The 22810-nt window shown below is 49.2% G+C and overlaps 1 protein-coding gene across 2 annotated transcripts in view; it reads right to left on the reverse strand.

Annotated features, from left to right (window-relative positions):
• Positions 1-5189: 5189 nt before the first annotated feature.
• PPP1R16B (protein phosphatase 1 regulatory subunit 16B) overlaps positions 5190-22810 on the reverse strand; it is a 98852-nt gene continuing 81231 nt past the window's right edge. For both annotated transcript variants that reach the window (XM_057700746.1, XM_057700747.1), the window contains exons 5-11: positions 20960-21063; positions 19148-19272; positions 14806-14931; positions 14185-14260; positions 13389-13518; positions 13126-13294; positions 5190-6555 (exon numbers count right to left, since the gene is read on the reverse strand). In XM_057700746.1, the coding sequence (XP_057556729.1) occupies positions 6046-6555; positions 13126-13294; positions 13389-13518; positions 14185-14260; positions 14806-14931; positions 19148-19272; positions 20960-21063 (1240 nt within the window). In that variant the 3' untranslated portion in view covers positions 5190-6045. The remainder of the gene's footprint in view (positions 6556-13125; positions 13295-13388; positions 13519-14184; positions 14261-14805; positions 14932-19147; positions 19273-20959; positions 21064-22810) is intronic.

Raw genomic sequence — 22810 nt, forward strand, 5'->3', positions numbered from 1 at the left:
TGAAATTCCTGGTCTCTAGTGGGCCCTTCAGGTTGCCTGCTAGCCTACAATTCCCTACTTCTCTCTCCCTTTTCTTCTCTCTCTCTTGCTCAGTTTGCTTCCTATTTTGCTGAGAAAATAGTGGCAGTCAGAGAAGATAGATCCACATGCTCCCACCACATCTTCCTACCTGTCTGCATCTCTGCCCATACAGTGGGCCTTCCAGTTACTATGGATGAACTGTCCATGAGCCTATCTAATGCCATTCCTTCCATATGGGCAGTAGTTGCCAATCCCTCTACTACTAAGCTCTGTCTCTCCAGCAGTTCTCTCCTCTTTCCTGGATCATCAGTTTCCCTGTTTTACTGGTTCATTCCTATCAGCATACAAACATGCTGAAATCATTTTCCTCCTTCACACAACCCTCTCTTGACCCTACATCCCTCTAGAACTGCCTCCCCGTTTCTCTCTCATTTTTATAGCATAAAGCCTCAAGCAAGTTGTCTATACTTGCCATCTCCAGTCTTCCTCCCACTCTTTTTTTTTTCAGTTAATTTATTATTTGCTGTGTTGGGTCTTAGTTGCTGCATGCAGGCTTTCTCTAGTTGCGGCAAGCGGGGGCTACTCTTCGTTGTGGTGGCTTCTCTTGTTGAGGAGCATGGGCTCTAGGCGCACAGGCTTCAGTAGTTGTGGCACATGGGCTCAATAGTTGTGGCTTGCAGACTCTAGAGAGCAGGCTCAGTAGTTGTGGCACACAGGCTTAGTTTGCTCCCCGGACCAGGAATCGAACCCAAGTCCTCTTCATTGGCAGGCAGATTCTTAACCACTGCGCCACCAGGGAAGCCCCTCCCCTTCTGTCTGGAATCCTGTCCAACGAGGCTGATTCCTCCAGTGCTCAACCAAAACCTCTTATCAGAATCATCATGAGCTCCATGGTGCTAAATCCTATAGCCAATTTTCAGGCCTCATTTTCTTTGTGTAAATGAGAATACACATGTACCACTGTAAAGTGCTTCATAGATGTGAGAGTTTACCATTATCCTTTAAAAACCAATACACTTTTTAAATGGATGAAAGCCTGCTGCTACATAGATACCTCTGTTCTTCCCCTCTTTCCCCATACCCAACCTGTTTGTGAAGTTTTTCAAGCCCTAGTGTGTGTGTCCCTGCCCTGGCAGCCAGCATCCAGAAGGGTCCAAGAGAGCATCCTTTTTCATCCTCTTCAAAAATACCAACAAACTTCTGTATGTGTTGAAAACAAGGACCACTGCCTTGGGACAACCATAAAGCTTGTCAATCTCTCCATTGCCTGAGGTCAGAAGTGAGAATAACAATGGTCTCACCTGTTGAATTGTTGTAAGAATGTGAAGTAGAATGTAGTGTTTTACTTCCCCACTATAACTATATGAGGAGAAGGACTAGGGTGGAATGGGGAGAAGATAGGACAGATCAGTGCCCTCCAAGAAGAGAACAGAAGAGAGGGGCAGCCCTGCTACATATAAATATGTCATCAGACAAACATTTGAAAGTGTGGGAAAAAAGTTAGGTGAGCTGCTATAGGACTCCATGTTAATTTCAAAAGAAACATTTGACAGAACGAAGGTCATTTTCAACCACCTTTCTTTTCTTGACTTCATCAGGTTTCACCTTCTTGCAGTCTAGAAAGATACCTACTCCATGTCTGAGCCCTCAGAGTTCCCTCTGATTCAGGGATCAACTGGGAGAGCCCTCTACGGTCGGAGCAGGGGCCCGGAACCATCCCCTGCCCTCTATCCCAGGTATCACCTCTTTGTGAATTCAAATCATTATAGTTTAAGTGAGCTCATAGCAATGAACACAGCCACACTAAGCAGGTGTTATTAAAAGGAATTTAATAATCTTAATTAAAAACTCTTAACAGCGAATTCTGTCACAGGCCTTGGCAGCTGGAAGCAACTCCAGGGGTGTGCCCCTCTGGGATGTGGTTGAGCCACGGTCTCAAACACGAGGCCCACCACGGCCGCATGGCGAGGAGCTACCTGGAAGTTTCTTCAATACAATATCAAAGATTTGCGAGGATTTTTTTTTTAAAAAAGTTTTAAATATATTAGACTCTCTGGATTGCCATTTTTACACAAAGCTGCTGATACAGTATACAGGATTTAACTTTTTTTTTTCACATAAAATACATTTTTCTTAAATGTTCTCTGTACATCAGTGGCTTCTGGTCTGGTGAATTATTGCGGAGGGCTGGGGGTCTGCAGACTTTTCCTGGGTGCACAGAGCCAGGCCCCGCACTGTGGCACTTGCAATGCCCATGGGAAGCAGGCCCTCCGGCCAACTGGCCAACAAGAGACTCTGTTGAGGAGAGCTTCTATCAAAGGCGGTCACTTCTGCGGAGTCACCCACTGACCACATGATTCTTTGCTCTTAGGTGCCCTGGGGGAGGGGAGGCTGTCCCCAGGCCACAAGAGCAAGAGTTAAATACAGTCCTTCTAGGTATCCTGTAAGGAGCACCCTTCTGGAAAGTGTCCCAGTATTCTGCTCTGGAATAGAAAGTGGGAGGGAGAACTCAAGATCAAAAGATATCTGACACCAACAACCAAAATGGTCTCATGTTGTTACAAGGCCAGCAAACTGGTGGGTAGGACAGGGGACACACCCTTGATAACTTTTCTAAGCCTACTGAAATTGATCAAACAGTACAGACCAGTTTCATCAGTGCTGTATATTTGATGGAGAATTACATCCTGAAGTCTTCAGAAGACCTGGGCTTAGGGTTCACTCAACTTCCTGGAGCTACTGGCCAGAAACTCACTCTCTGGTGATAGCCACCAATTTTCAATTGTTTGGGGCATAGGATGGGAGCAAGGGCCAGAGCTCACAGGGAGCCATGTGGCACATGCTTTAGAAGTAGCCTCCTTTAATCTACCAGGAACTGCCACCAGACCTGGGTCTAAGCGGGAGCTGGGCATCTGGTCGACCTTGCCAGCTTTCTCCCTGCTCCTTGATCCACACCTATCAAGAATAGAGGCAGGCTCATGAGGGAAGCCTTCAATGTTAAATGAGAAGCTCCTTTTCCTCCCATTATCCATTGGTGGGGCAGGAGGACTAGGTAATAAATGAGCAAAAATGAGCAAGAGACAATAAGAACCTGAGATGCATCTGGCAGCAAATTCCACACTCCTTGTTCTTCTAGACACTGATTTCAAACTGCTATTATACAATGCCCAAAAGATGCTGACCTGAAGGCAGTTATCTTTGAAAGTTCCAGACAGACTTGGGATGGTACCTTCCTGGAACCCAAGATCCAGCATCTCCATTTAGTGTCAGCAGCTTCCTAGCTAAAGGAATTCATACTCTAGGGATTCTAGGAGCAGAAAAGCAAAGGGTTGCTGGACCAGGATGCAGCCTTTCTGTATCAGGTGAATTGAATGGGGCTGCTGACACTTGTGGTCCTCAAAGGATGAGAACTGTAAAGAGCAGTCTCCTCACTCTCTCATTCCTCTTTAATCCCCAGAACCTAACATCGTGCCTGGTGAGTCACAGCTATGCAATAAACTACACAAGTGAATAAACGAATGACCTTGGCTCCAGCTTGTCCCTCAACACCAAGGAGACCCACAGGGAAAGTTCCCCAGGTACTTGAAGGGAATGGTTTATCCCTGACTAAAAACATGAGCTAACGCCCAAGAGTCTGCATTTGGCTCTGTCAGGGAATCAGCTGGGATTCCTAGCCTTCTGGGTTAGAGAGGAATGGCCCAGGAGGCAGGAAGCAAGGGAGGAAGGAGAGAAGAGCCAGAAGGGCTCAGAGAGGGCAATAAATGCCTTCAGTCTCTGGCCCCTGAGCAAACAGATCCGAAAACCTGCATAGCTCTCTTCTAGGAGCGTGTGGCTTCCCTCAGCACCTCCCAGCTCAAGTCAGCTCAAGAGGAATTTCAGTGTCAGTCTGATCTGAACACTGTTTTAAAGCCTAAAGGTATATGTGTTCTGGATCATCCTTGCCCTGCTCTAGCCACAGAATGAGATGATGGAGAGTCAGCCCCAGACCCCAGGGATGTGGCAGGTGTCACGCACACCTGGCTGCAGTCGCCTGACCTGCCTGTCCACCCTAGACTGGATCTGTCCTGGAGCTGGGGCGGGAGTAGCCTGGCGCTGTGACTCTCCCTGCATCCAGGAGCACTGTGCTCTGGCCCAGCTGCCCTGCTCCTGGTAAAGCATCAGCCAGGCCCTTGGGATCCAGCTCTGCCTCTGGGCCATGGGAGCCATGGGGGCCACGGTGGGGGGCTAGGACAAACAAGACCCCATTACTAGGACTGTGGCACAAGGGGGGGTCCTCCAGCCCCAGCCTCTGGCCCAGATGTCCCTCAGGGAGAATTTCTCATAGGCTCAGAAAGCAAAGGATTAAAGGGAACCCAGATTTGCCCCCCAAATTCCAGAATCTGGACCTCAGGGGCCCCTTCAGAGCTCTAAAGAGGTAGCTTGGGGACAAGTAAAAGGCGCACAGAGCAGGGACAAACCTGCAGCTAGTTCGTTACACAAGTAGGTTATGGTTGAGCCCATGGACAGGGCCCAACTCATGGGCAACAATTTCAAAGGGGCTCATGAGAGACTGCAGTGGAGAGGCGGCAGGCAGCCTGTCCCTTGTAGGCTTCCCTCCCCAGCATCAGAAAGATTGGGGCTATGAAACTGCAGAGCTGGGGCCAGACCCAACTCCAGCCCCTCCAGCGCTCTCCTGAATGCAGTGCAGGGTGTCGGACCACAGGCACCTTGGATTTTCAGCCTTCAGGTGTCACCACTCTGGCCGGAGCGGGATGGGAGCCCCTTGGGCCAGACAGGAACTCACAAAGGCCCACTGGCAGACCCACCTCATCAAGCATTCCAGAGAAAGCAAAGCTGGGCCAGGAGTCCTGAGCACTCACTCTGGGAGGGGTGGGGGCCCCAGCAGTCCCCCAGGGCTCACTCTGATGGCTTAGTCTGAGGAGGGCTGGCTAAGACAGGCTGGACTAAAATCACCGGAATAGTCACAAAGCTTGGCCAGGGCGCTGGGCTCTGTCACGGCTACCAGAGATGTTTGCAGAAATTAACAACATGAACTTGCCTCTCTCCCTGGAAAAGCCCTCCCAAGCCAACACCAGTCAGTAAAACCTAGCGATGGTGATACTGCTCACGAAAGAAAGCTGATTCGGTCGAATCCCCACCCACCCACCCCCAAAAGAAAACCTGGAGCTCTACACTCTAAAAGAATTCTTTCATCAAATGCACTTTTGGAAACACTACCTTTGTTCCCCCCTTCCCTCCATTTCTTGATGCTTCCATCCAAGAGCAAAATATGATTGGGATTATTCCAGGAATGGACTAGCCAGGTTTTCCACCTCGGCCCCTGGGTGCTCACACAGCTGGCTCTTGGCACAAGCAAGGCTGTGGGGGGCAGGCCTACGCCCGTCTCATCTACCCGACGTGGGTACAGAGCTCCCTCCAAAAGCAGAGAAGACCTCCTGCTCCCGCCAAATGTGGACGATGATACCAAACCCTGGCAGGACTCTGGGCAGGACGGCAGGTCTCAGCTGAGCAGGCCCCCTCCCTTGCTAAAGCCATGTTGGCAGTGGTGACAAAACTCTGAGTCTTAACTTCAATCCTCTTGGGAAAAGCCCACAAATTCTCAGTTCCACCTGCTTCCCATGAGCCCAGCTGTGTCATCCCTACGCATGTTGATTGTGTGTGTGTGTGTGCATGTGTGTGTGTGTGTGTGTGTTGACGTGTGCCATGTGAGTACGGGTCCAGAGAAGCCTTTGCCAACAATAGAACTGGAATCCCAGCCCGCCCTCCCAAAATCTGACAGCAGGATGAGTCAGGAAGCCACTATGGGCCTTGTTTTCGATGGCAGACAATGCAGCAAGAAGCAGAACCGTGGGAAGTGGTGAAGCTATGGGCAGCTGGCTGAGAGGTGGGGTCGGCGTTCCTCTAGAAAGCAGAGCCCACCTCCCCGCAGCTGCCCTCTGATGCCTTCCCAGCCAGGGCTGCTGGGCTGGCTTGGATTCCAGGGACCCTCTCCCCAAAGCATCTCTCTCCTCCATCCCAAGGAGACTAGGAGATGCGGCAGCAGCCGTGGACCTTCTCCTCCATCTCCTCCATGGGGGCCTTGAACTTCAAAAGCGGGGGGTCTCCACTGGTGACCGTGTAATACACCGAGGTCCCGTTGCTGCTGTATGGGGAAGTTCTGCCTCCGATCAAGGGGGCCTTGCCTTCGCTGCTGCCCTCGCCCGTCCTGGCCATGCCGCTGCCCAGGTGGGTGCTCAGGAAGGGGTGGCTGAGCAGCTTGGCTGCAGCCCGCTGCCGCTTCAGCTCCAGAAGCGTCTGGGGGCTCTGTTCCTTGTAGCCACTCCAGGGCGGGGTGGCATCGGCCATGCCAGGGTTGCCATAGGCCATGTTGTAGTCGGGCACCTCATGCACTTTCCAGACGTCCCCATTGGACAGCGCATACTGGTAGGTGCTGACCGGAGCCCGGAGGCCGTTCTCAACAGGCATGTCCATTTCACTTCGTGGGATCTTGGTAGGAAACTCGGACAGCAGCACGGGCTTCTCCAGCCTGGGGTTCTGAGGGTGAGAAGGACAACGTTACCAGCTGACTGGAGGATCTGAACCCAGGCCCCACTTATACCTCTGCTGATGGCATGATTGTTTGGACATGTCCTCTTCTGTTTTCCCTACCAGGGTAATAAGACCTCTGTTTTCCTTTGGGGAACTCACCAATCTATGGGTTTTGATAAAATTAACCAACTCCCATCTTTGCTTCAGGAGAGAGACCATGACCTCGGACCTGGCCAATCAATAAACTCACTACAGGAATTGGTTCAGGGATGGGTTCTTGACTGAAATTGGTTCAGTGAAACTAAACCCTGGGACTTGTGCTAGAAAAATTGGGAAAGAGCAGATCTGTTTCCCTATGAACAGTAGTGGTAAGAATGATGTACTCGGGAGATGCCGTGCCAAAGGGTCTGCTTGGCTGTGAAGCTGGCATTAAGGGAGACTGAGAGAGAGACAGAGACAGAGACAGAGATTGAGAAAGAGACAGAGAAAGAGACTGCATCCTGATAATACGTTTTGAGCCCCTGGATCCAGTTGGCCCCAGACTTTCCAGTTACATAAGACACTGCATCTTTTTTTTTTTTTGAATATTTATTTATTTGGCTGCATTGGGTATTAGTTGTGGCATGCTGGATTTTCGTTGCTGGGTATGGGATCTTTAGTTGAGCATGTGAACTCTTAGTTGCGGCACGTGGGATCTAGTTCCCTGACCAGGGATTGAACCCAGGCCCCCTGCATTGGGAGCGCAGAGTCTTAGCCACTGGACCACCAGGGAAGTCCCTGTATCTCTTTTTGTGTAAGTCAGTTTTAGTTGAGTTTTTGATCACTTGTAATCCTACCTCTGTACCCCTGGGATATCTCTACTCCAAATGGGAGAGGCTCTTACCCAGAGATCTTTTATACAGAGAAGTCCCTGGGTAACAAGAACTTTAAAAATATTTGCTGCCTAGAAACTATGACTAAAAGGTAGATACATTTGACAGTAACAAAAATATAAAGCATAGCAAAAATCACAAAGTCAAAAGACACATGAAAAACTAGAAATATATTTACAATCTGTATGACAGAAAAGCGATTAATTTCCAAATGTATAAAGAGCTCTTAAAAGTTCATTTGAAAAAGTCCAACTATCCAACAGAAAAAATAGGTAAAGAACACTAATATGCAGATCACAGCAAAATGTAGATTTACATAGCATATAAATATAGGAAAAATATTCAATCTCAGTAATAGTTAATGACATAAAAATTTAAACAACAAAATATCATTTTTACCCAACACGTTGACAAATTTGGGGGGGTGGGGGGAGTAGGCGAGCTGAACCAAGCGCCTTGTGGGATTTTAGATCCCCAGCCAGGGATCAAACCTGGGCCCTCGGCAGTGAAACTGCAGAGTCCTAACCACTGGACTGGCAGGGAATTCCTGGCAAGTATTTTTAAAGTTTGTTATTATTCAGTGCTGGCAAGGGTGTGGGAAATAGATAGGAGTGTCAACTACCACAGCTTCTTTGGATGACAATGTCACATCATCCACCAAAGAAAAAAAATTTTTTTAAGAAAAATGTATACTTTGGGACTTCCCTGGTGGTGCAGTGGTTAAGAATCCACCTGCCAATGCAGAGGACAAGGGTTCAATCCCTGGTCCGGGAAGATCCCACATGCCTCGGAACAACTATGCCCGTGCACCACAACTACTGAGCCCACGTGCCACAACTACTGAAGCCTGTGCACCTAGAACCTGTGCTCCGCAACAAGAGAAGCCACAACAATGAGAAGCCTGCGCAACACAACGAAGAGTAGCCCCCACTCACCGCAACTAGAGAAAGCCTGCGTGCAGCAATGAAGACCCAACACAGCCAATAAATAAATTAAAAAAAAAAAAGAGTACGCTCATCCCAAGTAATAAACAGGATAAACAGAATAAACAGTAATAAACAGAATAAAATTAAATTAAAAAAAAAAAGAAAAATGTATACTTTGCACCAGCAAGCCCATTTCTAGGGCTTTGTTTCACAGATAGATGCCCTCAGGGGAGCATGAAAACCATCACTAAGCAGGTGGGAAATTATGGCAGGTATGTGTATTAGACTGTTCTGTAGCTGGTAGAAAAAATGAAGGAAATGTCTGTGTGCTGACTTGTGCTTCCAAGAATCTGATTTCTTGGAAAGATCTCCAAGAAATATATAATTAGGTTAAAATATGGTGAAGAGAGGGATGCTTTCCATAGTAAGTTTTCATTTATGTGTGTGTTTCTCCTTTTTCTTCAATGGCTTCTTCTGAACTGTGCACACAAACTGATGACACATGGGGTGGGAGAGGGGGGATGCGTATTCTTGACGGTCTAAATCAGTGCTTCTCAAATTTTCACGTGTATATGAGTCACCTGGGGCTCCTGTTAAAATGTATACTCGGATTCACTAGGTTTGGGTTGGGACCCGAATTTCAGCATTTCTAACAAGTTCTCGCCAATAACTTGAGTAGCAGGGGTCAAAGACACTGGTTCTTAGTCTTGAGTACATACTGGAATCATCTGGGAGATTTCTTTTTTTTTAATATTTATTTGGTTGCACTGGGTCTTAGTTGCTGCTCAAGGGCTCCTTAGTTGCGGCACAAGCGCTCCTTAGCTGTGGCATGAGAACTCTTAGTTGTGGCACGTGTGTGGGATCTAGTTCCCTGACCAGGGATTGAACCCAGACCTCCCGCATTGGGAGCACGGACTCTTAACCACTGCACCACCAGGGAAGTCTTGATCTGGGAGAATTAAAACACATATGAAATGTCAACCTGAAAAGCAACATACTGTATAATGCAACCAACATACTGTATAATTTTGGAAAAGGCAAAAATATGAAGACAGTAAAAAGATCAGTGATTGTCAGGAGTTGGGAAGGGATGAATAGAGAGCACCAGGGATTTTTAGGGCAGTGAAAATGTGCTGTATGACATTTTAATGATGGACACATAACATATTTGTTAAAATCCATAGACTGTACAACCAGAAAAGTAACCTTAATGGAAACTATGGGCTTTAGTTAATATATCAATATTGGCTCATCAATGATAACGTGTATTACACTAAAGCAAGATGTTAATAACAGTGGAAATTGGGGGGCATGATAATGGGGATATATTGGAACTGTCTGTACTTCCTACTTATTTTTCTTTTTCTTTTCCTTTTTTTTTTTTTTTGGCCGCACCACAGCATGTGGGATCTTAGTTACCTGACCAGGGATCAAATCCATGCTTCCTGCAACGGAAGCTCAGAGCTTAACCACTGGACAACCAGGCAAGTCCCCCCACTTATTTTTCTGTAAACCTAAAACTACTCAAACAAACAAACAAAACACTTATTCATTAAATAAATAAATACAACACCTGAGTCCCAAGCCTGGAGATTCTGATTTAATCAGTTGGGATTGCAGCCTGGACATCAGGTTTTTTTAAAAAAACAAAACCAAAACACAGCCCCAAGGTGATTTTCTGGTACAGTTAAGATTGTGAACCACTGGTTGAAGAGCAGGGGCTGTCTTATCACTGCTGTGCCTGCTATAAGGGAGTCAGCACTGCCAAAACTATGTACCAAAGCCAGCCCTGGGGGCTAACAGCACAGAGCCTTGGCAGAAACCTGACTTGGGAGTCAGGCTGAGCAAATGCTCCCTTAGATCAGTGATGCTCAAATGCGTGCGTGCATCAGCATCCTCTGGAGAGCTAGTTAAAACAGAGTGCTGGGCCCCAGTCCCAGGGTTTATGATTCAGTACATCTGAGGTGGGGCCTGAGAACCTGCATTTCTCACACGTTCCCAAGTGACACTGACACTGCTGGTTCAGGGACCACACTTCGAGAATCCTACCTTAGAGACCACCACATCCTTGACAGCACCTAAGGCCTTGAAAGGGTTAGGAATGAAAAAGGAAGGAGCTTTGAGCTTTGTAGCTATGTCCTGTGATCTCCTGGTTCCCTCGGGGGCTGGGACAGGGGCTCTGGACCCTGACAGTTTCCCTGGGACAAGACTTCTGAGCACCTGGGGGAGGACTGCCTGCTTCTGGTTATGCCGTCTCTGTACCCTCTCTTCTCCTCCCCAGTCTGAAACCCCAGCCCCTGAGGCCAAGTGGCCCATCGGGTTGCCTTCACCTAACCTCAAACAAACTGCAGCCTTGATGAGGGATCCCCAGAAATTAACAACCACAACAAACTCAGGCCTCACTCAGAGGGGTCTCCAGAAGCCACAACCCCCCACCCTATTCCCTGCAGGGCTAATGGTTTATGAGACTCCACATCAATGAGCGCTTCTGGGAGAATCCTGGCGCCTCTGAGATCTGAACAAACACAAGGAAAGGAGCAGACGTGGAGGAGGAGGGGTGGTCGCTTCCCTGAGGGTTTAAGAGTCTCAGTCTCTCCTGTGAATCAATAAGGAAAAGATAAACAACCCAACAAAAAAAGAGCTAAAGAACAGATGAAACACAAAGAGATAACCAGTTGGCCAATAAGCACATGAAAAGGTTCGACAACATCCACCATCAGGACAAAAAACAAATTAAAAATTTGAGCTCCACAGCAACCCCATCAGGATGGCTCGCATGAACAGAACTAACTATACCAAGAACTGGCAAGAATGGTGTATTCACTGATGATGGGAGAGCAGACAGGTACAACCGCTTTAGAAAACTGCTTGGCAGGATCTATGAAAGGTACATATCGCCTACCCTGTGACTCATACCGCATTCCTGGGTAAATACCCTACAAAAAACAGTGCTTGTATCCACCAAAAGACACACACAAGGGTGTCTGGAGCACTTCACTCAAAATAGCCCCAAACTGGAAACAGCCCAAATGTCCACCAATGGGAGAATGGACACATAAATTGTAGTATATTTAAATAATATAATTATACAGAGCAATGAAAAAGAATGAACTGCTGCTGAATGCCGCCACGTGGAGGAATCTCAGAGACACAAAGAAACCAACACAAAGGACCACAGAGTGCCTGGGTCCATTCGTATGCAGGTGCAGGTGCAAAACTCGCCTTTCCTGCTCCAAGTTAAACAGAGGCTACCTTTGGGGTGGGAGGAGTACCTGGAAAAGGGGACACGGGAGCCTTCCGGGGGGACAGAAGTGCTCTGTACATTCATCTGAGGGTATCCATTTGTAAAGGTCACTGAAAAATTCATTTAAGATCTGTGTCCTTGACACAAGTTACACCTCAATCACAAAGAAAAAACAATTAAAGCATCGCGGGGAGGCATCTGAAATGGGATTCGATTTCGGTCTACAACTCTTTTCTCTCCCAATCCCTAAGCTTAGGGACAAGGCAGAACAAAAGCTCGGCGTGTGCGGCTCCACCGCAGCCAGCACTTTGATGGGGACTCTCTTGAGTAGGTGCCTTCCCTCCTGCCGGCAAAACAAGCCCTCATGTGACCTCCCTGTTCACGCAGGGAAGCAGGGTCCCACTGAGACATCCTGCATCCCTCCAAAGCAATACTTCCTAGAAATGTTTCCAGCTGCTCATCATGTGATGGAAGAACCACAAAGACAGACCACCACTGGTACGGTCAGCCTCTTCCTTCTTGTCCCCAGGAATTCTGCTCTGGCCCCAAACTTGCTCAGTCCACTCAGCAAGACTGCTGCCATGCATGGACCTGAGTGCATTGGTACTGAGTCGAACAGTGTCCCCCTAAAACTCATGTCTACCCCACATCTCTGAGTGTAACCTTATTTGGAAGTAGGGTCTCTGCAGGTGTAATCAGTTGAATTAAGATGAGGTCACACTGGATGAGGGTGGGCCCTAATCCAATGACTGGTATCTTTCTAAGAGAAAACAGAGACACACACACATACACAAGGAAGGCCATGTGAAGACAGAGGCAGAGACGGGAGGCCTGCTGGCAAAAAGCCAAGGAATGCCTGAACCACCGGAAGCTAGGCGAGAGGCATGGAACAGAGTCCCCTTCTGAGACCTCAGAAGGAACCAACCCTGTTGACACCTTGATTTTTAGACTTATGGCCTCCAGAACTGGGAGAGAACACCGTTCTGTTGCTTCAAGCCAAGTGTGCGGGCATTCGTCACAGCAGTTCTCAGAAACCAATACAGCAACCTCTTAGGAAAGCGGTTTAATGCCCAGACCATTGGCTACTCCTGGAGCCAGCTTTTTAGACGTCCTGGCAGCCCCTTACTGTTTTTCAAAAATTTTCTCGCAACCAGATGTCTCAACACAATTCTCAACATCTTGTTATATTTACCCCCCGCCAAAAGTTTTAGTGTCCTTCTCTCCCAGGGTGGCTGCCTAGAACTAAATCTGTCCTTTGCTGGAGCCCAAGCGGGCACATGGTGATCACTCGCTCCCGGCAACTATGAGTCCCTACTGTATGCAAGTCTCCCAGCTCTGATGCCAACACACCCTACGCTCACCCCGTTAACCACAGCAGCCACCCCCATCAGATGGGATCTAGCTGGTTTACGGGCGCTGGCCAGCTGACCTCCCTCTGAAAGCTCTGAGAGGAAGAGGCAACACCAGGCTGGGGCCCCGTCGCGCTCCCACGGCCGTGGCCAACACTGGGGCCCAGTGGGAGGCAGGTGCTCACCGGGTCCTTATTCTCTTGGTCTGTCCTGGTCTCCCTGATGTCCCCGTTGTAGGTAGCGGTCCGCTGGTCCTCGGCTGCGCTCCGTTGCTGCCACAGAATAGCCTCTCCCTCATACTCCTTCCTGTACAGGTTGGTCCTGTCCGACAGGCTGGCTCGACGCACCACCTTCCTAAGGGCAGAGAGGGGGAAGCTGGGAGGCTGCGTCCAGGCGCCACGGGTGGGAGCATCCTTGGGCACCCCTGGCTGCCCTGCCCCTGACTCACCCTCGGCTGCCCGCGCTGGATGTCCTCCTGCTCAAGGATGACTTGTGCCTCAACTGGGACTTCATGATCACGTCATGCTTGTGTTTTAGCTCCAACAGCAGGACCTTGAACTCTTCCTCTTCACACAGGTCTGAAGGGGCAGATGAGTCCACGGTGGGGGGCAGTGCAGGGGCTTGTGACCCCTGAAGGCCCTCCAGACCAGAGCAGCTGTCACCCGCACCCAAAGAAAATTCCCAGCATCTTTTGGGGCATGGGGGCAGGGGAGAAAACAGTGCCAACCTTATTTCCTGGACTATGACCCATTTCTTAGAGGAGTGTAAGAAGAGGAAACCCAGGCCCCATGTACAGTCCCAATTCCCACCTATGACTGAAGGATTCATATACCTTTGATAGCTTCCAAGAGGAGCCACCAATTCTCCGCTCGTACAATAAGTATCAAGAGAAACAAGCAGCTACCCCGTGTATCCCAAGCAAGAACTTATGAAAAGATGCTGAAATCATATATCCCCACCAACTCAATCCACCTCATCCTTTAATTCATCTGTCTACCTATTCACTGAACCAGTCATCCATAGATTCATCTTCTACCCACGCATCCTCTTATTCATTCATACGGACATTCACCCACTTATCCATCCATCAATCTACCACCCGTAGGTTAATTTATTCATTCATCCAACTATCCATCCACACACCAACCCACCATCTATTCAACCATATATTCAACCATTTATCCCCTACTCATCAAAAAATCAATGAGTGCCTGTGTATGTACCAGGAGTTGTCCTGAACTCACCTATTGGCATCTCATCCATGGACGTCCTAGCACTGAGACTGGCCCCATGGGACACCAATAGCTCTGCCATCTGCATCTGAAACACAGGAAGAAGGCCAGGTTCCCCCCTGCCCAAGGGCTCAGGAAGCCTAGGAGGTGGAGAGAGTATTTGAAGCTCCTTAGGGTGTGATCTAAAGAATGGTGGGGCAAAGTTGACTCCCAGGGAAGGCTCTGCCCCCCAAAGCCAGGAATCCTTGCACATGCAATGGGCTTGACACCTGCTCCAGCATGCCTGGGCCATACCAAGGAACAGAAACAGGAGTCAGCTATAACTCCAGAGCTGCCAGGTGTTTAAAGAGGAATGGTGAAAGCTACAATGATTTCTATCTGGGAAAGAAATGGAGCAACTACTCAAGGAAGGAATGTGGGGAATTTTCTAATTTGGCAAATTGGATGGTCATCTTGTTAGGACACAACTTGTCAGTCATTTTTGCAAGCTCTTTAGGTCTTTTCATACCCTACGTACTAGCCATAGTCAACACCCTCAGTGAGCCTTGTGTTCTTTTGAACCAACTTCCAGCCCAAAGGACAGCAGGTTGATCCTGTCCTGGCCTCCCTCACAGCCCTGTGGGTGACAACTACCTGTCCCCAGAAGGCAGCCGCGTGCAGGGGTTCCCAGCCATCCCAGTCCTTCACATCCACGCGCACGCCATGGTCCAGGAGGAGCTCGGCTGCCCGCAGGTATCCGTTGGCTCCAGCTATGTGCAGCTGCAGGAGAGGAAAGACATGGGCATCCCCCCGGGGGCTGGCACCTCGCTTGGAGGCAGGAGAGCCCAACCCCCATCCCACGTCCCAGGGCACACTTGGGGCCAGTAGAATGGAACAGAATGAGGTGGAAATACCAGCCACGTTGTAGAGCATTAGTAAGTCAGCGAGACGGAACTAGAAGGTAAAGCAGAGGTGAGCCTTTCTTCCCCATATTCGAGCCCCTATAATTAAGGCAACAGCATTTACTGAGTCTCCACTATGCACTGAGCCCTGTAAAAGGGGTCTCAGAGGTCCAAAATATACCTACAAATTCTTTTGGCATGTCTCTCTTTAAAAGATGAAGCTTAGGGCTTCCTGGGTGGTGCAGTGGTTAAGAACCCACCTGCCAATGCAGGGGACACGGATCCGATCCCTGCTCCAGGAAGATCCCACATGCTGCAGAGCAACTAAGCCCGTGCGCCACAACTATTGAGCCTGTGCTTTAGAGCCCGTGAGCCACAACTATTGAGCCCATGTGCTGCAACTACTGAAGCCACGCACCTAGAGCCCGTGCTCCGCAACAAGAGAAGCCACGGCAATGAGGAGATCACGCACCACAACGAAGAGTAGCCCCCACTCACCGCAACTAAAGAAAGCCCGCGCACAGCAAAAAAACCCAACACAACCAATTAAATAAATAAATAAATAAATTTATAAAAAAGATGAAGCTTAATGCCTCCCTCTTTGAATGTGGGCCAGAACAAGTGACTCGCATCTCACAAATAGGATATGGTGAAGTGGTGGTGTGTGATTTCTGAGGTTATAAAAGGCATTGCTGCTTCAACCTCTCTTGCATCAGTCACCCTAGAGGGAGGCAGCCATCATGTTGTGAGGACCTTTAAGTAGCCCTAAGGAAAGAGCCTAAGAGATGAGAAACCGAGGCCTCCTACCGACAGCCAGAGCTAACTCGCAGCCGTGAGACTGTGCCTTCTTGGAAGTGAGTCCTCTGGCCCCGGTCAAGCCTTCAGATGACTGCAGCCCTGGCTGACATCCTGACTGTAACCTCATGAGACACTCCATGCCAGAGCCACCCAGCTAAGCTGCTCCCAATCCCCTGACCCACAGAAACAATGTGAGATAATAAATATTCATTGTTGATTTAAGATGCTACCTGTTGGGGTAGTTTTTATGCAGCAATGGATAACCAATACATCCAGTAAGGGAAGGCTCATGTTGAGGCCCCATCTCTCCTACCTGGCAGCATTCAAGGCCGCTGGTAATGGACACCACCGTGCAGAACTCGGTTGTCCACTTGCCCAGTCTCCCAGAAGATACATAAAGTACTTAGCATGTGACGAACCCTCAGGAGGTGATGAATATTCTTAGAGATCCGTAAGTGATGACTAGGTGCACCATGGGGATGGATGGAGGAGTGAGAAGGAGACAAGGCAAAGAGAAACCAAATGCCCAGCCAAGGTGGGAGACACGTGAGAGCCCGAGGAGGCCAGCAGAAGCCCAGCTGGGAGGAAACCAAAGCAAACCAGAGGGCTCTCAGGGGGCTGAGGTCTGGGGCAACAGAGCCCCAGCCAGTGGGACAGGGAAGGCATGGCCTTCAGAACACAGCCCTGATGGCCAGATGCTGCATCATCCTGAGGTCAGGCTGCTGTAAGGTTCTGGCAAATGGAGGCTTTCCTTTTTTTTTTAATTTGCGGAAAAAACTCAGGGTGTGATCTGGTACAGTCACACATGAAAATTGGTATTATGATCTGATTTATAAATGTCTGATGCTTGCCAGTGGTTGAGGATGGCACACCGCTGGCCAGCCAGACATTACAAACTGTGGGGCCACATACATGGCTGGGAATAAAAAGGTATGACTGGGAGAGCGATGTTGGTGGTTTTTTTGTTTTATTAAAGTATAGCCGATTTATAATGTTTCAGGTATATAGCAAAGTCATTCAGTTATACACACACACACACCACACATATATTCTTTTTCAGATTCTCCTCCATTATAGGTTATTACAAGATATTGAGTACAGTTCCCTGTGCTATACAGTAGGTCCTTGTTGCTTATCTATTTCGTATATAGTAGAGTGATAACGTTAATAACACTGTGTTAATCGTGAGCATCTACTGAGAGTTTACAAACTCGGTGCTGAGCACCTGCGTGCGGAATCTCATTTAGTCCTCCCAACGATCCTTGAGGAAGACACTACTCATCTCCCCACTTTTCTGAGGAGATCTGAGATTTAGTACATGCCTGGCCCATGTGGGTGGGGCCACTCTGAGGCCAGCCCAAGAGGAGCAGACCCCTGTGTCTAGAGGGCTGAGCCACAGACCCAGAGGAGCTCCAGCCGCGACGGGCAATGCCCTGGCACAGTCGGGCTGTGACTTCATACAGCATTCATGCAGTGTTCAGTCCAACTACCTGACTCTATCCTGGAGTGCTGGGCTGCGCAGGTGATCTGAGCAGGCACCCGGTTCACAGAAAAGGGCACGAAGTACATAAATCTAAAAACAGAACACAGCAGGATCCAGCAATCCACTGCTGGGTGTGTCTCCAAAGAAAACGAAAACACGAATTTGAAAAGATAACGCACCCCAGTGTTCATAGCAGCATTATTGACAATTGCCAAGATATGGAAGCAACCTAAGTGTCCATCAAAGATGAATGGATAAAGAAGGTGTGGTATATATAGACAATGGAATATTACTCAGCCATAAAAAAGAATGAAGTTCTGCCATTTGCAGCACCATGGATGGACCTAGAGGGTATTAGGCTTAAGTGAAATAAGTCAGACAAAAAAGAATGAAATTCTGCCATTTGCAGCACCATGGGTGGACCTAGAGGGTATTAGGCTTAAGTGAAATAAGTCAGACAGAGAAAGACAAATACTCTATGCTATCACATGTGTGGAATCTAAAAAATAAAACAAATGAATATATAATAAAACAGAAACAGACAAATATAGAGAGGGAAGGCAGAGGGGCAAGATAGGGGTAGAGGATTGAAAGATACAGACTATTTTGTATAAAATAAATAAGCAACAAGGATATATTGTACAGCACGGGGAATAGGAGCTACTGTTCTATAAGAACGTTAAGTGGAGTATAATCTAAAAATATTGAATCACTGTTATATACCTGAAACTAATATAATATTGTAAATCAACTATTAAATAAATAAATAAATAAATTTTAAATTAAAAAAAAAAAAGAAAAGGGCATGAGGCAGAGGGTGGGGCTCAGAAACAGGCAGGAGAAGCTCAAGTATCACGCCTGGGCCATCGGGTCAGGTCTGAGGGGCCATGAGGGAACTTGGTACTGCTGAGCTCTACCTGGTGAGCTGAAGATTCTGAGACCCCTGAGTGCTTACAATAACACAGACCCCAAGCCTAGGGCAGGACCCAGCCATGGGCAAGGTTGGACGAGTGGGCTTCCAAGGCCATGCTTTAATTTTCAGTTTAGAGGTTGCAGAGGCAGACCCTCCCCAATACTGCGCTGTATCATGCTATGAGAGCCTATGAAGAAAGATCAAGAAGGTTTCCCAAGTCACTGACACTTGAGCTGAAAGGGTGAGTGGGGCTAATGAGGCAGCTTAGAGAGAGAGGACGGTTCCGTTGTTCTGCATCTCCAGGGTCTAGTACTGCACGTGGCACAGAGGACATGTGTGTTGACTGGATGGATGGGTGAACCAACGATGGATGGGTGCCTGGGGGTGTCTGGCTCTGAAGTCAGGGAACCCAGAGGAGAGGCTGTTGCAGCAACCTCAGGGACAGCCAACGAGGCAAGGTACTGGGGTGAGAGAGGGACATTGAGGCAGGGGAATGAACAGTGCAAAGCAAGATGGCCTGGGTGAGTGGATGAATGGGGCACCAGTCTTTAAGCAGGAGACATCACAGGAGGAGGCAGAAATCATGAACTCAGGAAGGACACCTGGAGTTCAAGGTGAAGGAGAAACGTGGAGACAGAAGAGGCGAACGGCAGAGCCAAGCCTCCCACCCAGGGCTCCTGACTCCCAGCCCCAGCTTCTCAAAGAGGCTGAGCCCTGCTCTGCTAACTCTCCACATTCCAGGGGCAACCCTGGCCCCAAAAGATGGAGGAGGTCCAAGGCCACAGACAGACCCCAACTGTATAGGCTTGGCCTCCCCCTGTGCTGCCCCAGTTCAGCTCTACCTGGTCTGGGTTCTGGTCCTGACCCCCCAGCCCAACCCAGCCTGGCCCCTCTCCTCACCAGTGTGGCACCCTGGGCATCTATCCAGTCAAGGTCCTGGCCGGCTGCAATCATACAGTGAATGTCTGAAATCATCTGCTGCTCAGGAGCTGCCCGCATCTCATTGATCTTCTCTTGGGTGATGCCTGCGGTGGGGAAGGGCGGATCGAGTCAGCATTCCCAGGCAGGGAACCCTAGGGGGAGGGGAAGGGGGCACATTGGGGAGGCATGGCTCCTGTTCCCCAGAGCCTGCCAGTCAAGGGGGTAGACAGATATGCTCAGAGATCATTTCTCCCAGGCCCAGTGAATACGAACACCATGTGTTGGGCCATGAACAAAGTCCATTCCTGCCTGGTACCCAGTAGGCATTGTATTAATATTACTATTACATACGCTGTTCTTCTACCCTTACCATCCGCCTACCCACCTCCAGCTGCTCAAATACCTGGCTCTGTCTCATCCTTTAGGTGGTCCAGCCTGGACCACCTCCTCAGCTGGCCTCCCCTGACCACTCTATCTGATCAAGTCTCTGTTAATTTCTTCTCTTTCGTCCAGAGCTGTGTTTGCCAGCACCAGGCGTGATGCTCAATGAATCTTCATTATGGCAACGACTCAATCACTGAACATGTAACTTCTGAATGGAGAGCTGAATAAATTGAGGTGGAGGGACCCAGAAACATACTTTCAGGCCTGAATTTAAGTGCTACTGGCAGCTACTGATGGTATTTAAGGACAGAGTGACTTGCTCTGTAAAAAGGTCCAGGAGATCAAGCATCCTTGGACAGAATTCAGGGGGAGGTCTGTAAATTTGAAAGGAGAAAAAGAATGACCTGTTTATTTTCACTAACCTTTAAATGAAATATAGCATTTCCTTCCATTAAAAGGTAGGCCAAATTCCCAGTAGAAATGACAGTGCCTGTCACTTTGTCACCAATGGAAACTGTAGGTATTTTCATATCACATTATCTTATTGTTTCATGAATCAGTGAAGTTTCTATTTTACACGTTTAAAAATATTTGAGGAGCTCTACTTTCATAGAAGTGGTTTCCTTTATAATCCTATGGCTTTGATAACTGCATTCAAAAATATTATTCTGAGAAGGAGGCCATAGATTCTACCCGATTGGCACAAAAAAATTGTTAGGAAGTTCTGCAGAAGGTGAACAGGGAAAGTGCCAGGGTCAGGAAATGGGCAGGCCAAATGGGTGGTTCCCGCAGCCATCTGGGAAGAAACACAAGGGCAGAGCCGGGCAGGACCTTGGACTGCAGTCCAGGGTCTGGATTTGAGATTTATTTCTAAAGAGGAGGCCCTTCAGGGGTATGCTCTGGGGTGGCGGGAGCGGGCAGGTCTCTCCAATTGCTGCACTTGTTTCCTCTCTGAAGCTCATTTGTGAGCTGAGAACAGCCCACATCTTGTTTATCCGGGGCCCCTGGCAGCCCGCATGGTGCCTGGCACAGAGCAGGCAGCCACAAATGTTCTTGACTTTGTATTATTTTTCCCAAATGGGAATATATCTTTACTGTGAATGTTTTTCGAATTGAATTGTCACAGCTGACGAAGGGCCCGGGCCAGCTGAGGCCGCCCGTGTGTGCGGGTGACACAGACGAGAGCAACGTCCCCCTTGTGCACAGCACGTTTTCCAGGGTTGTTCTGTTGTCCGTATCTCACCCATCACATGGGTAACAACCATCGTGGGGCCCCATCCCAGTTGCTGAGCACGGAGCAGGCGGAGGGGCACATCGCTAAATAACTTGTTCACCTGCATTGCTTTGAGAGCCGCTCGCCGCAGCCCGGCACCAAGCCCACTTCACGGCAGGCGGGCCCGCCCTTACCCTGGTACGCCATGCACGTCTCGATGACATCCAGGGTGGGCTCATCCTCGCAGAGGTCATAGGGCATGTTCCCATCAGAGTTGACGGCAAGCAAGTCGGCCCCACTGTAGAGAGAGGGCCAGGGTGAGGGCCAGGCATGTACACAGAGGGTTCGTCCAGCTGCCTCTACCACCCAGCCTCTCACCCACACCCCACTGTGCACCCCAACACCCACAACCCCACCACGGGGCAGCCCAGCAAGGACAGCATCTCCAGGATCTCAGGGGCCCCAAGTGGGAAGCGGCCAAAATCCCAGGAGAGCGGTGCCTGCAGACGTCCCCCTGCTTCCCCCTCTGTTGAACCAGCAGGCAGGCCCTTGGGGACAGATGTCAAATAAGAAAATACAGGGCTTCCCTGGTGGTACAGTGGTTAAGAATCCACCTGCCAAGGCAGGGGACACGGGTTCGATCCCTGGTCTGGGAAGATCCCACATGCCTCAGAGCAACCAAACCCATGCCACAAATACTGAGCCTGCGCTCTAGAGCCTGCAAGCCACAACCACGGAGGCTGAGTGCCACAACTACTGAAGCCCACACACCTGGAGCCTGTGCTCCACCATAAGAGAAGCCACCACAATGAGAAGCCCGCGCACCACAACAAAGAGTAGCCCCCACTCTCCTCAACTACAGAAAGCCCATGCATAGCAATAGACCCAATGCAGACAATCAATTAAAAAAATAAATAATTTTTTTTTAATTTCTAAAAATAAAATAAAATACAACATTAATGGCAGCAGCACCGCTTAGGAGGCATCCCCTTAGAGCCAGGCTTGATCTAAGCCCTTTACACACATTATCTGAAATAACCCTCGTAATGGTCTTCTTGGTTCAGTACTACTGGCCCCATGTCATGCAAGGGAAACAGACTCAGATAGGTTCAGTCACTTGTCTGAGGTCACATAGCTAGGACGTGGAAGGGTCAAGACTCAAACCCGGCTCTTTCATGTGCCCGCTCCTTTCACTTCTCTCTGTCCTATTTCAATCTTGGACCAAGTACAGAAACACCCTCAGCCACCCGCCACCTCCTCCTCTAAGTCCCTGCCCAAAAGGCTGACCAGGATGCGACAGGACAGAGCCTTGGGGCTCTGTGGCAGAATGTGCCTTTTGGGCCAGTAGTTCCCACGTGCATGGTTCTGGGATGCAGCAGAATCACCCAGGTACCATGGAAATAAAACGCAGCTTCCTGGGCTCCACTCTGGACCTCCTGAAACAGAGTCTCTCAGAGGTGGGGTGGGTGGGATTGAGAATTATGTATTTTAAACCCATGATTCTGGTACAGATCGGTGCTGGGGACCCACTGTACCAGGCTGGCACCACTCCCTTTTCCTCTCTCACCATCTCAGATTGAACTGTGGCCACCTGATGCTCCTGCAGACTTAGCCACACCCAGGATCTCATCAAAGATGTGGGCATGGGCCACCTGCCAGTCCTGTGGCCTAACAGCCCTCCACTGTGACCTCTCTAAGCTGCTGTGTGCCCTTGGGTAAGCTAATCCACCTCTCTGAGCCAGGGCAGCATCTCTATGCCCCCAGTAGCCACCTGATAGGCCCTGGCTGCTCTGCTGAGACCTCTGCCTAAGGTCCCCTGCCCTTAGCCACTATTCCTGAACCCCTGCATTCAGATGCTCTCCTGGGACCCCAACCCAAGGGTCTCACTCTGTCTTGGCTCTGGTACTGAAATCACCTGATTTCCTGCCTGGTTCCTTAGGACTTTAGCATCCCTGAATGCTCAGTGCCCAGCAAAGGGCTTGGCCCAGCTCAAATGCCCTGCAATCATTAGATGAATTCAATTAAATACACTTGAAATTGAATGT

Source organism: Hippopotamus amphibius, chromosome 12 (genome assembly GCF_030028045.1).
Source record: "Hippopotamus amphibius kiboko isolate mHipAmp2 chromosome 12, mHipAmp2.hap2, whole genome shotgun sequence".
NCBI classification, from domain to species: domain Eukaryota; kingdom Metazoa; phylum Chordata; class Mammalia; order Artiodactyla; family Hippopotamidae; genus Hippopotamus; species Hippopotamus amphibius.